Here is an 18,440-nt window from a genome sequence, read left to right on the forward strand (position 1 = left end):
CAGTGCCGAGGAAAAAGTGTATTTTCACCGAGGAGAAAGTTATTTTCAAACGGGAAATCCGGGAAAAATCCAGGAATTTTTTTTTCTTGTCCATGTATACTTCCTGTTTATATGTCACTCCGTTATCCTTTGAAACTATTGCATGACTTTTATTTAATTTATAGGGCTTTTAAATAATGGTAAACGTGTGTTTGCTTTCTTTCTTTCTTTCTTTTTTTAAATAATGCTTAATGGTTTGTGATTAACTGTTTCCTCCTACCATAGTTAGTTCCCTTGCATAGCTAGATAAAACATTACAGAGAAACACAGAAACAGCATTGCACAGGCAACTAGGTTTTAGACATTTCTGGATTGTCGAACAATGTGCACACCACGGACAGCTCATTTCGCTTATAAACTTCCAGTGCAGAAGAAAATGCATTCTGGTTTGAAGAATGGTTGCACCTGCTGCATCTATCAGTACTTCCTGTCATTTCCTCTTGAGAGTGGATCAGCAGTTATTATAAAGATGTTTTGTAAGAGCGTTTTTATAAGTATAATTTACAATCTGTTGATACTTCACCATGTAGCCTTGGAATAGAATGCTCTGTCTTTGGAATTACATCAGTGGATGCTTGTTAGGTTTAACTGCACCTGTTCAGAATAAGTATTTAATGCAACTGGTTACAAAACATGGCTGTACCAATTTGACATAGACAAAGCTGTTGATATATCCAGTTTCTTTCTGTGATCATCATCTAAGAAGATCGAAAAGGGTTTCTGCAAATAGAAGATACAGTGAAAGTTTGATTTTACATTCTCCGATTTTACATTTTTCACAATTCTACACCATAAATTTGTAGCCTCTTTGAAAAACCCATAAGATCAGTACTAAAAATTCTCCAATTTTATAAGGTTTACCTCAGTTCTAAGTTCTTACTCGATGTCTCACTCATTTACCGTTTTCTTCCTATTGACATTTGATGTGACTGAATGAGTTATGAGTGGCACAAAAGACAGATGGTTCGCACCACGGGTGGTGGTAAAATTAAGGGAATATTTTAGGTCGTTGTGGAGAGGGCAGATGTGAGAGAGGAAATGCTGACGTAATCCACGATCAGTGTTGTCAACATGACTTGTAACATTTAGCTTAACTGTGCAATTATGTTACAACCACTGCTAGGTTGCAGAGGTAATGGAAAAAACAAGATAATCGATGTGAAGTGTTATGGACCGAGCCAATATGTGACAAAGGGGCTCAGCCACCAACTTTTCTTGCGCCACTTATAACACAGTCTCATCTTTTTGCACGTATTTCCAATGTACTGTATTCAGCAACAGTATCAATCATCGACCTTTTAAATTCAACACTGGGTCTTGAAGAATATGGTCAGTCATAATCGAGGAAACATCACTCATTTCCGGCTAATGAACTCTTATTGGCTGGCGACTTGTTAATCACCCAATAGCCAGGGCAGCCACCACACCACGCTAAAACATGTAACATAAACTTGCCTACTGTATGTGTAGAAAGGGGGAGTGGTCTCTCAATGGCAGGAGTGCAGGTAGGCGTGAAAGCATTTTGTGAAACGCTGAAAATATATTTTTCGTGCAGATGTGCTGTGACAGAGATGTCACACAGAAATAAAACAAGGGTTTTGCAATAGTACATTTTAAAGTCTTTCAACTTCAAATCTGATATGATACAATTGCTACAACTGCATACACTACTCATGTATGTGCTTTGCACCACATACTATAGATCGTACAGGTTGGCAGCAGTGATAGAAGTCATGAAGCAAAACTATAGCAACTGAGCTTTCTTTCAAATTTACATTTTACACAGTGTACGGAAATTCACTCAGCTGACTTCTAATAAGCCTGTGACTTCAATAGGGGAAATAAATTCATTTTTTCAAGAGTCTGTTTCTCACATCAAGCCTAAAATAACACTTTAGCAATGGTGAGCATATGAAGTGCATTAAACAATAACAAAAGTGGTGACAAAGTTTGTCATTAAGCAGATGTCCGCATTTATGCTTACGGTTTAACCACCTAGTTGCTGTGATGTTTTCAGTTTAATTCAACGTGTTCATAATTTTTGCCTTTTTCTGGGTGAGCACAAAGAATTCTGAAAACTTGTGTTTTGAACATACTATTTGTGGTCATAGCATGTAGGAAAATACCTCGATTACCTTGTACCCAGATTCCAGTTTCAATTTTTGATGACATTTTACTTGCTGTTACATATTTGTGATTTTTTAAGAACTGATGAAATTCTTTACCACGAATTATTGTGTAAAGATTGTATTTTACAATTAATTTCCTTCACTTAAATAGATTCTGTACAAAGTATTGGAGAGGACTGCAATTTTTAATCATAAATGCCACGTACCTGTGTTTTTGCTCATATTTTGGGGAATTTTAACATTTCCCTCAATTCAGCAGGTTTCCTCAATTTTGTATTTTGTAAGTCTGGACTGCACGAAAATGTAAAATAGGTGTTTCATTGTATTCCTGCATCTACATGATATTCTACAAACCTTTGCGAAGTGGATGGCAGAGGGCGTTTGTCACTTGTGCTGTGGTTGGAGCCATTTCAGAATTGTATTTAAATAAAATTGGGTGGCAACCCCAAGGTAATGTAGAGGTGTATGTCTTCTCATAGTTTACAACTGAACATAAGAGAAGTTTCTGTGGACGTATTTGCATGGGGTGTTATTCCATCATGTGGTGCCCCAAATTCAAACATTTCTTAAGGTATTCTGAATTCACCCCCTTGTATGTGTTCTTTATGACATACATTTAACTGTTTTTCTCACAGTGGTGGTGCTGGGGGAGGGGAGGGTGCATTTGTTGACATCTTTTTGAGTCCCTCCTTTTGGCTGTATATGCCTACAAAACGTGTCCCAAACTCCTCTTCATGGAGGCTCGTAATGGAATTGTTTTGGAAACTCATGAAGCCAAGATAAAATTTTCAGGGTCTAAAACATGTGGATGAGTTATTCTTGTACTCAAGAATGTTTAGCAGAAGTCTGCTTTAGGACTGAGAATACTAACTGCTGCTTCTCAGTATATTTATTCCGGAATGAAATTTGTCATAAATAATATATCTACTTTTCCAAACTGACATCTCAGTTCATGAAATCAGTACTACACAAATATTTAAAGTCAGTCACTTTGGGTCAGCAAAGTATCCCTTACTCAGGAACACATTTCCAATAACTTGCCAGCAGCCACGAAAACTAATAAAGTTCAGTTTAAGAGGAGCATAAAGGATTTATTGGTGGCCTACTCCTCCTACTCCATTGACAAATTTCTCAGTAGAACCAACTGATGCATATACACTCCAGGAAATTGAAATAAGAACACCGTGAATTCATTGTCCCAGGAAGGGGAAACTTTATTGACACATTCCTGGGGTCAGATACATCACATGATCACACTGACAGAACCACAGGCACATAGACACAGGCAACAGAGCATGCACAATGTCGGCACTAGTACAGTGTATATCCACCTTTCGCAGCAATGCAGGCTGCTATTCTCCCATGGAGACGATCGTAGAGATGCTGGATGTAGTCCTGTGGAACGGCTTGCCATGCCATTTCCACCTGGCGCCTCAGTTGGACCAGCGTTCGTGCTGGACGTGCAGACCGCGTGAGACGACGCTTCATCCAGTCCCAAACATGCTCAATGGGGGACAGACCCGGAGATCTTGCTGGCCAGGGTAGTTGACTTACACCTTCTAGAGCACGTTGGGTGGCACGGGATACATGCGGACGTGCATTGTCCTGTTGGAACAGCAAGTTCCCTTGCCGGTCTAGGAATGGTAGAACGATGGGTTCGATGACGGTTTGGATGTACCGTTCACTATTCAGTGTCCCCTCGACGATCACCAGTGGTGTACGGCCAGTGTAGGAGATCGCTCCCCACACCATGATGTCGGGTGTTGGCCCTGTGTGCCTCGGTCGTATGCAGTCCTGATTGTGGCGCTCACCTGCACGGCGCCAAACACGCATACGACCATCATTGGCACCAAGGCAGAAGCGACTCTCATCGCTGAAGACGACACGTCTCCATTCGTCCCTCCATTCACGCCTGTCGCCACACCACTGGAGGCGGGCTGCACGATGTTGGGGCGTGAGCGGAAGACGGCCTAACGGTGTGCGGGACCGTAGCCCAGCTTCATGGAGACGGTTGCGAATGGTCCTCGCCGATACTCCAGGAGCAACAGTGTCCCTAATTTGCTGGGAAGTGGCGGTGCGGTCCCCTACGGCACTGCGTAGGATCCTACGGTCTTGGCGTGCATCCGTGCGTCGCTGCGGTCCGGTCCCAGGTCGACGGGCATGTGCACCTTCCGCCGACCACTGGCGACAACATCGATGTACTGTGGAGACCTCACGCCCCACGTGTTGAGCAATTCGGCGGTACGTCCACCCGGCCTCCCGCATGCCCACTATACGCCCTCGCTCAAAGTCCGTCAACTGCACATACGGTTCACGTCCACGCTGTCGCGGCATGCTACCAGTGTTAAAGACTGCGATGGAGCTCCGTATGCCACGGCAAACTAGCTGACACTGACGGCGGCGGTGCACAAATGCTGCGCAGCTAGCGCCATTCGACGGCCAACACCGCGGTTCCTGGTGTGTCCGCTGTGCCGTGCGTGTGATCATTGCTTGTACAGCCCTCTCGCAGTGTCCAGAGCAAGTATGGTGGGTGTGACACACCGGTGTCAATGTGTTCTTTTTTCCATTTCCAGGAGTGTATATTATTAGTAATATCAAACTATTTGAGTTTTACATAAAATCTGTCATTTGTATATCTTGTAAACTGAGTTTTATCTCTGATGATGTGTTACTACAATAACCTAAGAATTATCATGTGCATGTGAGTGTATTATTTGACTAACTCTGTATCCATGAGGACCATTTTGCTTGGGATCTGTGAAAGATACATTAGGATATCTGTTTTTCATTGTAAATATGTATCGTGCATTTTTGTTTTATGACATGTTCTAAATTCTTGAGCATCTCCTCAATATGGATCTATGAAACAAAAAGTGCACCTTATCTAATCCAAGAGCATACATCTTCGTTCAATTTGTATCCATTGGACTTAAAAGCAGATGCAAAAACTCTGCTTATTTATGCTCCTTAATAGTGTTATTGTGCTGTAGAGTATGTAACACAAATATAATACAATGTGTTCCACATCGAGGATTAATCAGAAAAGAATAATTTTGCTTATTAGGCCGTGTCATTATGAAACACTAAAACAACTGAAATGCCCATGTTTTGACTGACTTTGCAGCAATCCTCTCCAGAGCAAGTTAGTCACCGTGAAGAGGACAGCTGCAAACTTGGTTGAACTGTCAGCATTTTAGTTGTTTTAGTGTTTCATAATGAGGCAGCCTAATACCTAAAATTAGTTTACTCAAACTGGCATTGGCTGTGGAAATCTACAAACTTACCTAAGCATTGCAGTAGGTCAGTTTAGGCAGTAAAATGTTCTCTGATAGACAAAAGACTCTCTCTCTCTCTCTCTCTCTCTCTCTCTCTCTCTCTCTCTCTCTCCCCCCCCCCCTCCCTCCCCCCCCCCCCCCAACCTACCTACCTACCTACCTACCTACCTACCTACCCTTCGAAGCTGATAACACGTAACCAACTGAGTAAAGAGAAAGCCAGTGCTGTCTGTTGCATGACAACATTCCCAACTGTACTGTAGTACAGTAGCAGTCTCTTTCAAGATCCCTGATGTCTGTAACATCTTTGAAAAGGGGGTGGGAGTGCAACATAGTCTTTTAAAAGCCATCCTCCTTCTGAAGTACTAGTACTGCAAAGAGCCATCATGTGATCGTTTAGTACTGATAACCACTTTTTTTCCGTTGCTGTACATGGAAAATGGTTGCGGGTCATCCAAGAAAAATAAACTGGTTCGACATATCGGTTGTCAGTCTTGGAACATTTTCATTGACATAATAGAAGAAGAAATTATTTTTTGGAATTTTGTTTTGTCAATTATACTAGTGTGTTATAGAAAGTGAGGAAGCAAAGGAGCCATTGAAACAGAATAAGAATCACTCAAACCTTTAGTAAAATTGATTTTAAAATTTACTTCTTAATTAGACAGATAGGAGGTAGGAAAAACAAAAGATTAACATGTACATGTGCTGAATTGAAGGAAAGATTATTTAGAATCACGGACATAAACCACAGGAAACTATAAGTGTTGCTATATTATAATTCTTTAGTTACAAATCATTGTAATATGTAAAATTAATCTTCCTTTGTATAAAACCTTTCACAGCTGTATATGCTGTTTGCTTGTTTCAATGAGAAACACTGTGTAAGCTACTTACTCTTTCCTGAATTGTATAAAAATTAAAAATGGCATCCCATCCCATGGCCTACTCCTGATTTTGACCTACAGAAATTACGTTCACGTCATTTCATGTTAATAGCAGAAACATTCATGGCCCATCCATAGTTGTCGTTGGTCACTTAGTACACAAAATTTCTTTTGTACCTAGATGGAGAGCAGATTCTAATGAAATCAACAGGTTGATAAGCAGATCGCAAAGTCAGTTCGGCATGAAGTAAAAGATAAATTTTTATAGATGGCACTGTCGAACATATTTTCTCGAAAAATCTAGTACTTTTTCATTGAGAAGTTCAATGACAACTGGGTCCACAATACCCATGAAAATTTTAAATCAAATAATTTTGCTTTTGACTCTTAAAACATTATATATTGCAGTAGCAATTCAGACATACGGTCATTTTCAAGCATTGTCAGATGTTGTGACACACTATATAATACAGAGCTGTGAAATGCTGTGTTAGAGCAGTTGCATGTTGTGCTATGAATTTATCTGCTGTTCCACATGTCAGAAAGGTGGCAAAATATTTGTATAAAAACTTAAGTTTATATTTCACATTGCAGGTGTGTTAAATAGATCACATATAGCAACCCAGATGTGTTCCATAGGGATCAGATCAGATGAATTTGATGAAAATAACATCAATGCGAATTCAGTATTGTGCTCATCAAACCACTGTAGCACGATACTGGTCTTACGACACAGACAGTTACCCTCCCACAAGATACTGTCACCTTCGTGGAAGGTATTGAGTGTGCAGGGATGTGTGTGGTGCACACAATGTTCACACAGTCCACAGGTGTTACGGTGCCTTTGATTGCTGCCACAAGTCCCACAGAAGCTCAGGTGAATGTCCCCCATAACATAATACTGCCACTGTGGCCTGTGTACGTGAGGCAGGGCAGCTGTTCACTTGGTGATTGTGTATCCTGACACATCAGTTGACCTGGGTTAACAAAGAAACCTGCTTCATCCAACCAGCCATCACATGTTCATAAATCCACAATCCAATCTCAGTGATCCAATGTCCACTGCATTAACAATTGATGTCGTCTTGGGGTCGATGTGGGAATATAAAAGGAGTTGTCTGCTGTGGGGTCTCGTGTTCGATAAAATGTGCCGAATGATGTACTCCAAAACACTCGTACCCGTGCCAGCGTTGTACTCTTGCCACGAATTCTACCAGAGATTGCTACGTACCTGCTTTATGGAGTGGGCAATCCTCCCACTTCTGTTAAGGAGAAAGTAAATTTGAAGTGAATGTGAAAATTCTTAGATCCTTAGAGATACTTCTTCTAGAGTTGTGGTTATTTCCTAAACATACACTAATCATACCGCTGAATAAACACTGTATTTACTTTAGGTGCACTGCTCCAGAAGGTAATTCTGTAAGGCAGCAAGGAGTGAAAATATGCAAAGTCAGTCTGCACACATGACTTTTGGCTGACATATTTAGTAGCTGAAGTGTTAGAAGCCCTATATCCGGTTCCGGTCTCGGTGTAGCACAAATTTTAAGCTTTTACCATTGCACCACGACAGCGCCCTGTGGAGCTAGTCCTCACAATTTCCCACCCGTCCTTCCCCTTTTGTCTCATTTCCTTCATTTTGTATTCATGTAAACCTTTGATCTGCCAGCTCACATCTCAGTGTACTCTGAGACTTTGGAGACATCCATTTCTCACCGTAGTTGGGAGGTAAAGTTGCAGAAACACTCTTATAGCCAGGGGAAGGTAGGTCAAAGCCCTCCTCAGTTACAGCCTAGCTTTTTCAGCATCATTTCTAAGTACCTTCAATGTTCTGAGAAAACGCCTCCTCGATTTCAGATGTTGCGGTTGTGATTCGTGCCCATACGGAGGATGGCTTCTCTCCTGCTACACTGTCTTTATTTGTTCATTCCCAGCTATTTCTCTTTTAGCAACCGTGAAGGCTTCACTGAGAGCTATGTCCACCTGCTTTAGAATATGTTGAATTATATCAAACAAGATATGCATTCTTCATCTTCTTCTTCTTCCTGAAACATTTCTGCTTAATGCAGGTTGTTCACAGAGCCTATTCTAAGCTTCTGTTTCCTCCCATAGTCTATCATTCAGCATCTCCTCCCATTCCAGTCCTCTTGGGTCCACATCATCCTTCACCTGGTCTGTCCATCTTATCCATGGTCTTCCAGTTGGTCTTCGTCCAGATTGTGCCCATTCTATGGCTCTTCTTGTAGGTGTTTCCGGCCCCATTCTTTTAATATGGCCAAACCATTTTAAGCTCGTTCCTCTCCATAGTATCTTCGATGGGCTTGATCTACAGGGTGTTTTGTATTGTTTTATATCTTATCCTGTCCCTTCTCATTCTTCTGGAATCCCTCATAGAAAATGCATCTCTTTTGCTTGTATTCTGCTCAGGTCTTTCTTCGTTCCAGTTCAACATTTTGATCTGTAGGTCAAAACTGGCAAATAATATGACTTGTATATTATGCTCTTTGCTTTGGTAGGTTTTTTCCAGTTTCTAATTATCTCTGACAGGTGATGATAAAATTTTGAACAATTTTGTATTCTGTCCAAAATTTCACCCTTGATGTTTCTTTTCTTGTTTAATTTACTTCTTAGGTACTTGAATGCATCTTCGTCTTTAATCATTTTTCCATTACAACTTCCATCTTTCATTTCTTCATTTTTCCTACCATACTATGTTGTTGTGGTCTTCAGTCCTGAGACTGGTTTGATGCAGCTCTCCATGCTACTCTATCCTGTGCAAGCCTCTTCATCTCCCAGTACCTACTGCAACCTACATCCTTCTGAATCTGCTTAGTGTATTCATCTCTTGGTCTCCCTCTACGATTTTTACCCTCAACGCTGCCCTCCAATACTAACTTGGTGATCCCTTGATGCCTCAGAACATGTCCTACCAACCGATCCCTTCTTCTGGTCAAGTTGTGCTACAAACTTCTCTTCTCCCCAATCCTATTCAATACGTCCACTTCAGCATTCTTCTGTAGCACCACATTCTCTTCTTGTCCAAACTATTTATCGTCCATGTTTCACTTCCATACATGGCTACACTCCATACAAATACTTTCAGAAATGACTTCCTGATACTTAAATCTATACTCGATGTTAACAAATTTCTCTTCTTCAGAAACGCTTTCCTTGCCATTGCCAGTCTACATTTTATATCCTCTCTACTTAGACCATCATCAGTTATTTTGCTCCCCAAATAGCAAAACTCCTTTACTACTTTAAGTGTCTCATTTCCTAATCTAATTCCCTCAGCATCACCCGACTTAATTCGATTACATTCCATTATCCTCGTTTTGCTTTTGTTGATGTTCATCTTATATCCTCCTTTCAAGACACTGTCCATTCCATTCAACTGCTCTTCCAAGTCCTTTGCTGTCTCTGACAGAATCACAATGTCATTGGCGAACCTCAAAGTTTTTATTTCTTCTCCATGGATTTTAATACTTACTCCGAATTTTTCTTTTGTTTCCTTTACTGCTTGCTCAATATAGAGATTGAATCACATCAGGGAGAGGCTACAACCCTGTCTTACTCCCTTCCGAACCACAGCTTCCCTTTCATGTCCCTCGACTCTTTATAACTGCCATCTGGTTTCTGTACAAATTGTAAATAGCCTGCCGCTACCTGTATTTTACCCCTGCCACCTTTAGAGTTTGAAAGAGAGTATTCCAGTCAACATTGTCAAAAGCTTTCTCTAAGTCTACAAATGCTAGAAACGTAGGTTTGCCTTTCCTTAATCTTTCTTCTAAGATAAGTCGTAAGGTCAGTATTGCCTCACGTGTTCCAGTGTTTCTACGGAATCCAAACTGATCTTCCCCGAGGTTGGTTTCTACTAGTTTTTCCATTCGTCTGTAAAGAATTCGTGTTAGTATTTTGCAGCTGTGGCTTATTAAACTGATTGTTCGGTAATTTTCACATCTGTCAACACCTGCTTTCTTTGGGATTGGAATTATTATATTCTTCTTGAAGTCTGAGGGTATTTCGTCTGTTTCATACATATTGCTCACCAGATGGTAGAGTTTTGTCAGGACTGGCTCTCCCAAGGCCGTCAGTAGTTCCAATGGAATGTTGTCTACTCCCGGGGCCTTGTTTCGACTCATGTCTTTCATTGCTCTGTCAAACTCTTCACGCAGTATCGTATCTCCCATTTCATCTTCATCTACATCCTCTTCCATTTCCATAATATTGTCCTCAAGTACATCGCCCTTGTATAGACCCTCTATATACTCCTTCCACCTTTCTGCTTTCCCTTCTTTGCTTAGAACTGGGTTTCCATCTGAGCTCTTGATATTCATACAAGTCGTTCTCTTATCTCCAAAGGTCTCTTTAATTTTCCTTTAGGCAGTATCTATCTTAACCCTAGTGAGATAAGCCTCTACATCCTTACATTTGTCCTCTAGCCATCCCTGCTTAGCCATTTTGCACTTCCTGTCAATCTCATTTTTGAGACGTTTGTATTCCTTTTTGCCTGCTTCATTTACTGCATTTTTATATTTCCTCCTTTCATCAATTAAATTCAATATTTCTTCTGTTACCCAAGGATTTCTACTAGCCCTTGTCTTTTTACCTACTTGATCCTCTGCTGCCTTCACTACTTCATCCCTCAAAGCTACCCATTCTTCTTCTACTGTATTTTTTTCCCCATTCCTGTCAATTGTTCCCTTATGCTCTCCCTGAAACTCTGTACAACCTCTGGTTCTTTCAGTTTATCCAGGTCCCACCTCCTTAAATTCCTACCTTTTTGCAGTTTCTTCAGTTTTAATCTACAGTTCATAACCAATAGATTGTGGTCAGAGTCCACATCTGCCCCTGGAAATGTCTTACAATTTAAAACCTGGTTCCTAAATCTCTGTCTTACCATTATATAATCTATCTGATACCTTTTAGTATCTCCAGGGTTCTTCCATGTATACAACCTTCTTTCATGGTTCTTAAACCAAGTGTTAGCTATGATTATGTTGTGCTCTGTGCAAAATTCTACCAAGCGGCTTCCTCTTTCATTTCTTAGCCCCAATCCATATTCACCTACTATGTTTCCTTCTCTCCCTTTTCCTACACTCGAATTCCAGTCACCCATGACTATTAAATTTTCGTCTCCCTTCACTATCTGAATAATTTCTTTGATTTCATCATACATTTCTTCAATTTCTTTGACATCTGCAGAGCTAGTTGGCATATAAACTTGTACTACTGTAGTAGGTGTGGGCTTCGTATCTATCTTGGCCACAATAATGCGTTCACAATGCTGTTTGTAGTAGCTTACCCGCATTCCTATTTTCCTATTCATTATTAAACCTACTCCTGCATTACCCCTATTTGATTTTGTGTTTATAACCCTGTAGTCACCTGACCAGAAGTCTTGTTCCTCCTGCCACCGAACTTCACTAATTCCCACTATATCTAACTTTAACCTATCCATTTCCCTTTTTAAATTTTCTAACCTACCTGCCCGATTAAGGGATCTGACATTCCACGCTCCGATCCGTAGAACGCCAGTTTTCTTTCTCCTGATAACGACATCCTCTTGAGTAGTCCCCGCCCGGAGATCCGAATGGGGGGCTATTTTACTTCCGGAATATTTTACCCAAGAGGACGCCATCATCATTTAATCATACAGTAAAGCTGCGTGCCCTCGGGAAAAATTACAGCTGTAGTTTCCCCTTGCTTTCAGCCGTTCGCAGTACCAGCACACCAAGTCCGTTTTGGTTATTGTTACAAGGCCAGATCAGTCAATCATCCAGACTGTTGCCCTTGCAACTACTGAAAAGGCTGCTGCCCCTATTCAGGAACCACATGTTTGTCTGGCCTCTCAACAGATATCCCTCCGTTGTGGTTGCACCTACGGTACGGCTATCTGTATCGCTGAGGCACGCAAGCCTCCCCACCAATGGCAAGGTCCATGGTTCATGGGGGGGAGGACCATACCAGTCACTCACTCCAATTAAAAAAAATTAACAAGATTGTGATCAAGACTGTTTTAAATTTTAAATTTAATAAATATAGTATAGTAGTACCATACTATATTTATTAAAATTAAAATTTAAAACAGTCTTGATCACAATCTTGTTAAAATATTTTTTTATTGGAGTGAATGACTGGTTTCGACTCTATGAAAGAGTCATCTTCAGACTCCAGAGCGGTGGATGGACACTGCTAGATGAGTTCCGTCGACCCTTGATGCTCGTGAGCAGTTACACGAGCGTCGAGGGTTGACGGAATATATATATATATATGTCTGCTTGTGTCTGTATATGTGCGGGTGGATATGTGTTTGTATGTGCGCGAATGTATACCTGTCCCTTTTTCCCCACAAGGTAAGTCTTTCCGCTCCCGGGATTGGAATGACTCCTTACCCTCTCCCTTAAAACCCACATCCTTTCGTCTTTCCCTTTCCTTCCGTCTTTCCTGATGAAGCAACCGTGGGTTGTGAAAGCTTGAAATTTGTGTGTGTGTTTGCGTTTGTTATTGTCTCTATCAATGTACCAATGCTTTCATTTGGTAAGTTACAGAATCTTTGTTTTTAGATATATTTTTCCCACGTGGAATGTTTCCCTCTATTATATTCATATAATGTAATTGGATTGATAAAAAAATCTACTCACCAAGCGGTGGCAAGAAGACATATATATATATATAATGGTATTTAAATTTGCAAGCTTTCAGAGCTAGTGGTTCCACCTTCTGTGATAAGGGTTGAAGGGGAAGGAAAAGAACTGGTGAAGTTTAGGAAATGGGGAGGGTTTGGAAAATTCGACCAGGGTCCCGGGTCAAGGGAGACTTTCTTGACGGGATGCTACATCTGAGCCCTTTTCAGGACCACAGTTAAGGATTACATCTATTTCATAACATGAGCCTTTGTGAGATGAGTGCTTAAACTCTTAGCTGTAAACCAATAATTGTAGGCCTATTCAGCTTTCATTTGAGCTGTGTCTGGTAAGATCGAATTCAGACCCTGCGTTTAGGCTGCATTTATGGTAAGAGAACATTGAAGTTTTTGAACCAGCCTTTGAAGTCCATGGAAGATCTTTCATGTACATTAACAAGGGTTTTCTCAATGTCAATCCTTGTGGGACCCATATTATGTCCTTCAAATGTGTGGTTAGCTTCTTACCTGCAACAGTCTGTCTGAGAGACCCTCTGCTTTCTGTTAGGAAGGTAAGGCTTGTTCTGTGCAAGAGGAATCAATTGATGTTGTGATGCATACAATCAAAGGCTTTGGAAAGGTTACAAAATACACCAATGTAATAATTTTTCTTGTTAAGCTCTGCCAGGGCATCATTTGTGAGATCTAGTATGACTTCCTTTATGGATAATTCCCTAAAAAGCCAAACTGAGAGGCCATTAACAAGTTTGCTCCATTGTTTTCTTAATACGACCGAAGTGCACCATTTCCTAACTACTCTGTTTTCCATACATTGTGCTCTTCCTAGTAGTTGGGGAACATGTTGTCACCCTTGGACATGAGTGTCTATAGAGTACACGGATATTCTGTTTTTCCACGATGTTTCCTATGTGGACTTTTTCATGAAGAGTATAAAGATCATGGATTCCACTGGCTATACATCAATATAGTCATGACTGTGTAACTTCCTGTGTCAGAGAGCGAGTACATGCTCTTTACAGAAGTGTTACTGAGATACTCCAGTTCTTCTCAGAGCAACCCTGATCCAGATTTTTCTTGCTCTTTCTGCTAAAAGTAGTCCGCCCCTGGTAGCTGAGTGGTCAGCATGACGGAATGTTAATCCTAAGGGCCCGGGTTCGATTCCCGACTGGGTCGGAGATTTTCTCTTCTCAGGGACTGGGTGTTGTGTTGTCCTAATCATCATCATTTCATCCCCATCACCCGCAAGTCGCCGAAGTGGCGTCAAATCGAAAGACTTGCACCAGGCGAACGGTCTACCTGACGGGAGGCCCTCGTCACACGACATTATTATTATTTTATGCTAAAAGTTTTAAACTCTGTGACCAATGCTACCATTTTCTTTCTTGAAGAACAGCTTACAAAGAAAGCTTAATATGCAACTCCTCCACGGTGAACTGTATTGACACACTAACATTATTCAGACATTTGGGAAAAAGAACCAGTTCATTTTAGACATGAAACAACTGTTGCTCCGCAGATGTACTCGTGTAATCATTAAGTCTGCGGTAACAGATGGACACCAACTGAATAGTGTAACTGTAGAAACCTGAGGTCTTTTGCAAAGTAGCACATTCTCTGTGTATTATGTAAAATTGTAATTTTCAGTTTTTTTAAATCTAAATAAATTGTGTGTGTGTGTGTGTGTGTGTGTGTGTGTGTGTGTGTGTCCTTCATAAACATCTGAAGCTACTTATTATTAATGACAAAAAGTTACTTATGGAGCATTAAGAAGCAGTTTATCGTATTAACTTCCTGTGAGTTCTCCGTAATGATGTCTGCATAACACTGTGTACTGAATAAATGAAGTTTCGTTTCTGTCACCATTCTCATAAATTCATTCACATGTCACAAGCCTTGTTTAGAAAATAACCACTTTACTAAATTATGTAGGTATAATTTATAATTTTCTTCCTGACTTAAAATGGCAACTAATGTGTTTATTAATAAACAGCAAAATAAAACAATTTGACACACATTGTGATCAACAATGCAGAGAAATAAAAGTAGTTTTCCTTCACATAAGACTTTGAGCGAATAAATTTTATTAAATATAGCGTGTATGGCATGGTGATTCATTCTGCTCAAAGTATTAATGAAAGGTTTCATAACAGCAAATTTTTAGACAGTGAAGTGGAAAACTTCTATTTAGTCTTTTCTTCATCCTACACATATGCTAGCTAATGGCAGGTATGTTTTTCTGTTTGTTATTTGTCAATTTTTCACAATTGAGTGCAAGATAGTAATAGTATGCTGTGCACTTTTCATTGCTTTTATAGGGGAGAATGGTGCATAACTGTCTATCTGTTTGCTCATATTTTACAGATATGTCTGTGTCTGTCGGTGATGAAATTACCTTTTGTATTGATTGTGACAAAAGACTTGCTAACATGCGAAATCACACTGCGACTCACCTAATAAATGCTGCTCTAAGAAGAATTTTGACAGTGACATGTCAGAACTCAAGCCGTGTGACCAGCAAGGACCTATTTTTTGATTTCTCAGTTTATGGAGAGGAATTTGGAACACAACAAGTGAAGATCCTGGAGAAAGCACTTAGAGAGCTTATCAGCAGTAAATTACTGGTGAAGCGTAGGTCTGTTTCTGAAAATGAGCTTCTGATGCTTGGAAATGTTACGTGTGTGCCTGGAGAAGTTTATCCAGAACAGGGCATCTATCTCATAGAGGTGGAATCAGAAGATGGAATTGTGTCCAGGTAATACTAATGTCAGATAATTGCAACTCCAGATTGGAATATCAAAAGTATAAAGAAATAGATTACTACTCACCGCAAAGATGACACATTGAGTTGGAGATAGGCACAATGCAAATTCTGTTACAAGCACATTTAGTGCACACATGACTACCATCTCTGGCAGCTCGGACTGGAATGCTTCCGTTCTGAGCTGCCGGAGGTGGCGACCATGTGCGTGAGGTGAGCTTGCTTGTATGAATGTCTTCTCATTGTGGCTCTCTGCTACTCGACATGTCATCTTCATGGTGAGCAGCAATCTATATTTTTCCTTACATTGTTAATACTTGTGTCAAGTATTATTTGCCTTAGGTATTGTCAGAATTTTATGTAATGAATATTTCTCTTAATACCATATAGAACGTTGTTCTGTCATAGTAGATATGAAAAGTGTTTACTATCATCAGTGTGCCCAGTCTTTACAAATTATTTGACAATTTAATAATCACTACTGGCAAGGTTGCATTTTATACCTATAGACCCTGAGGTTATATCTGTGCTGTGGGCCCTAAGAGGGAAAAATATTGTTAAGTTGTCCCACATCACAGTATTGAAATGAAAACCTTTATTTTAAATATTTGTGGTGTGGGCCTGTTCATAAACGAACAATCAACTTTCAGCCTAATGTAAATCTAAGGCTGTGCTGTAGATCAACTATGCTGTAGATCATCACAACCCTCATCCCAAGACAATAGCAAAAAAATATGAAATCTGTGGCAGAAGCAATTTAAAGCAAACTTTCCTGGCCCAAAGTAACCATAAATAATCAATGAAAAAAACTGAATTATTTCAGTTTTTGCACTCAAATTACATAATCTCATTTCTTGCCTCACTGGTTCCCCGAAACTACCCTCCAGTTCACTGTGAAAAATAGACACGTTGCCAAACTTTATACCACAGAAAAAATACCCCTGTTGGCGCTGTTCCTGTTTTTTAGCCTGTTTGATAATGACTATAGAATTCTCATGAAATACATGCCAATCTATAGAATCATTAAGTTGAAGTTTGTGCACCTATTGTGGTTTCTATGAAATACAGTACCTTTACTTCTGTATTATCTTCCATATTGTGACTGTAGTGGTCCAGCAGGTAGAGCACTAGGGTCTGATGCTTAATGTCCCAGGTCCAGTTTTGGGTAGGGGTGGATATTTTTCGTTGTTCCAGTCCCTCCAGGATGGCCTCGCGTCCACTCCGCCTCCTAGCAAAGGAACCGGTAATTTTTCCTGGAGGTGAGAGACCGATGGACCTGGCAACCTCCCATTCCGAGTGCTGTTATGAAGAAAGGGTTTCATTCTACCAGCAGCCAGGCCAACAGGCCAATAGCCCAGTGACAGCCTTGCACTGCAGAGTGCACCTTTACCTTTACCTTTACCATCTTCGTCACTGTTGATATTTTCAAGTACAGCATGTTCAAAAAGCTCCCCATAGCCTAGGTACACTCCGTGTTGTACATTGAAGTACTTACATATAACAACAGTGCATCCACCAGATGAGTATGTGCAGCATCTCACCTTACAAAGATGTCTGTGTGCCTTTGTGTCATCCTTGTGGTACATCTCAGGAGTTACACTTTCAAAAGCTTCTTCAACACTTTTGCATAATCCCTCTGTAGTCCCATAATGATGGTGAGCCACAGAGGACTATGCCATTCCCCAAAATGAGTAGTCTGGCATGGTAAGGTCTGGGCAGGACTCATGATGACACCTTGGTTCATATCGTAACATGAGACAGGTTCCTCTGCAGCTCTCGCAAATAATGAGGATTTTTTGTAGGCCAAAAAACCACATTCCTCTTTTGTGAACTGAACTATATCGCACATTTGTCAGAAAATAACTCTCTCATGGGAGACACTACATTTGGAAACTGTCTCAACAAAGCACAGCAGACTGCAACGCACTGCTCCATCTCATCAAATAAGTTGTTTGCAGGTATTACTTTAGATCCTTTCATTTTCAATTAGTTTGTAATGGGGTCATGCACAAAGGAAGGCTAATGCTTGCATCTCAATACTCTCTGAGTACAATGTTTTTTATTTTATTATTTTTTATGTTACTTAGAAATGAACATGAACAATCAAAACTGCAAGAAACTTCTTTTTTTTATGAGGTCTGATTTAGACCATCTTCAGACCTCACACCACAATGGTAGATGGTGGTTGCGAACAGAGCAGGCACTACGACTCCACTCAGTAAGCACCATTCTAGAATTTGCTTGGAATATTTTGGGAGAACGAAGGAAAACTCAGATTCATGAAGTGCTGAACCATCTCAACATAAACAGTTTTCACTTTTTTCCATTCAAGCGGCAAGGGCAAAAATTCACTTAACACTTGAGATGATTAGTTGTCGATACTCAAGACTTGGAACTTTGCTGACATTTACACAATATCTCTCTCTCTCTCTCTCTCTCTCTCTCTCTCTCTCTCTCTCTCTCTCTCTCTCTCTCTCTCTCTCGGTCTGTCTTTCTCTCCCCCTCACCCAAGTGTGTGCGCGTGCACATACGCACGTGCGCCAGATGACACTGTAAATTGAATGGACTGATAGGTTGTGTCAGGTGGAGAAAGAAAAGGGAGAGAAGAGACAGGATTGGGGAAGGGTGGCTCACAACTGGGAGTGAGAAGCAGAAGGTATACAACACAGGAAAGCAGTGAGCTTGTTCTGCTTTGTGCAAGAAGACGTT

The 18,440-nt window shown here is 40.6% G+C and overlaps 1 protein-coding gene across 3 annotated transcripts in view; it reads left to right on the plus strand.

Moving 5' to 3' along the window:
* LOC126203261 (alanine--tRNA ligase, mitochondrial) overlaps positions 1–18,440 on the plus strand; it is a 101,919-nt gene that overhangs the window by 32,600 nt on the left and 50,879 nt on the right. For all 3 annotated transcript variants that reach the window (XM_049937517.1, XM_049937515.1, XM_049937516.1), the window contains one exon: positions 15,335–15,725. In XM_049937517.1, coding sequence (XP_049793474.1) covers positions 15,335–15,725 — 391 coding nt within the window. The remainder of the gene's footprint in view (positions 1–15,334; positions 15,726–18,440) is intronic.

Source organism: Schistocerca nitens, chromosome 9, assembly GCF_023898315.1.
Source record: "Schistocerca nitens isolate TAMUIC-IGC-003100 chromosome 9, iqSchNite1.1, whole genome shotgun sequence".
Lineage (NCBI taxonomy): Eukaryota > Metazoa > Arthropoda > Insecta > Orthoptera > Acrididae > Schistocerca > Schistocerca nitens.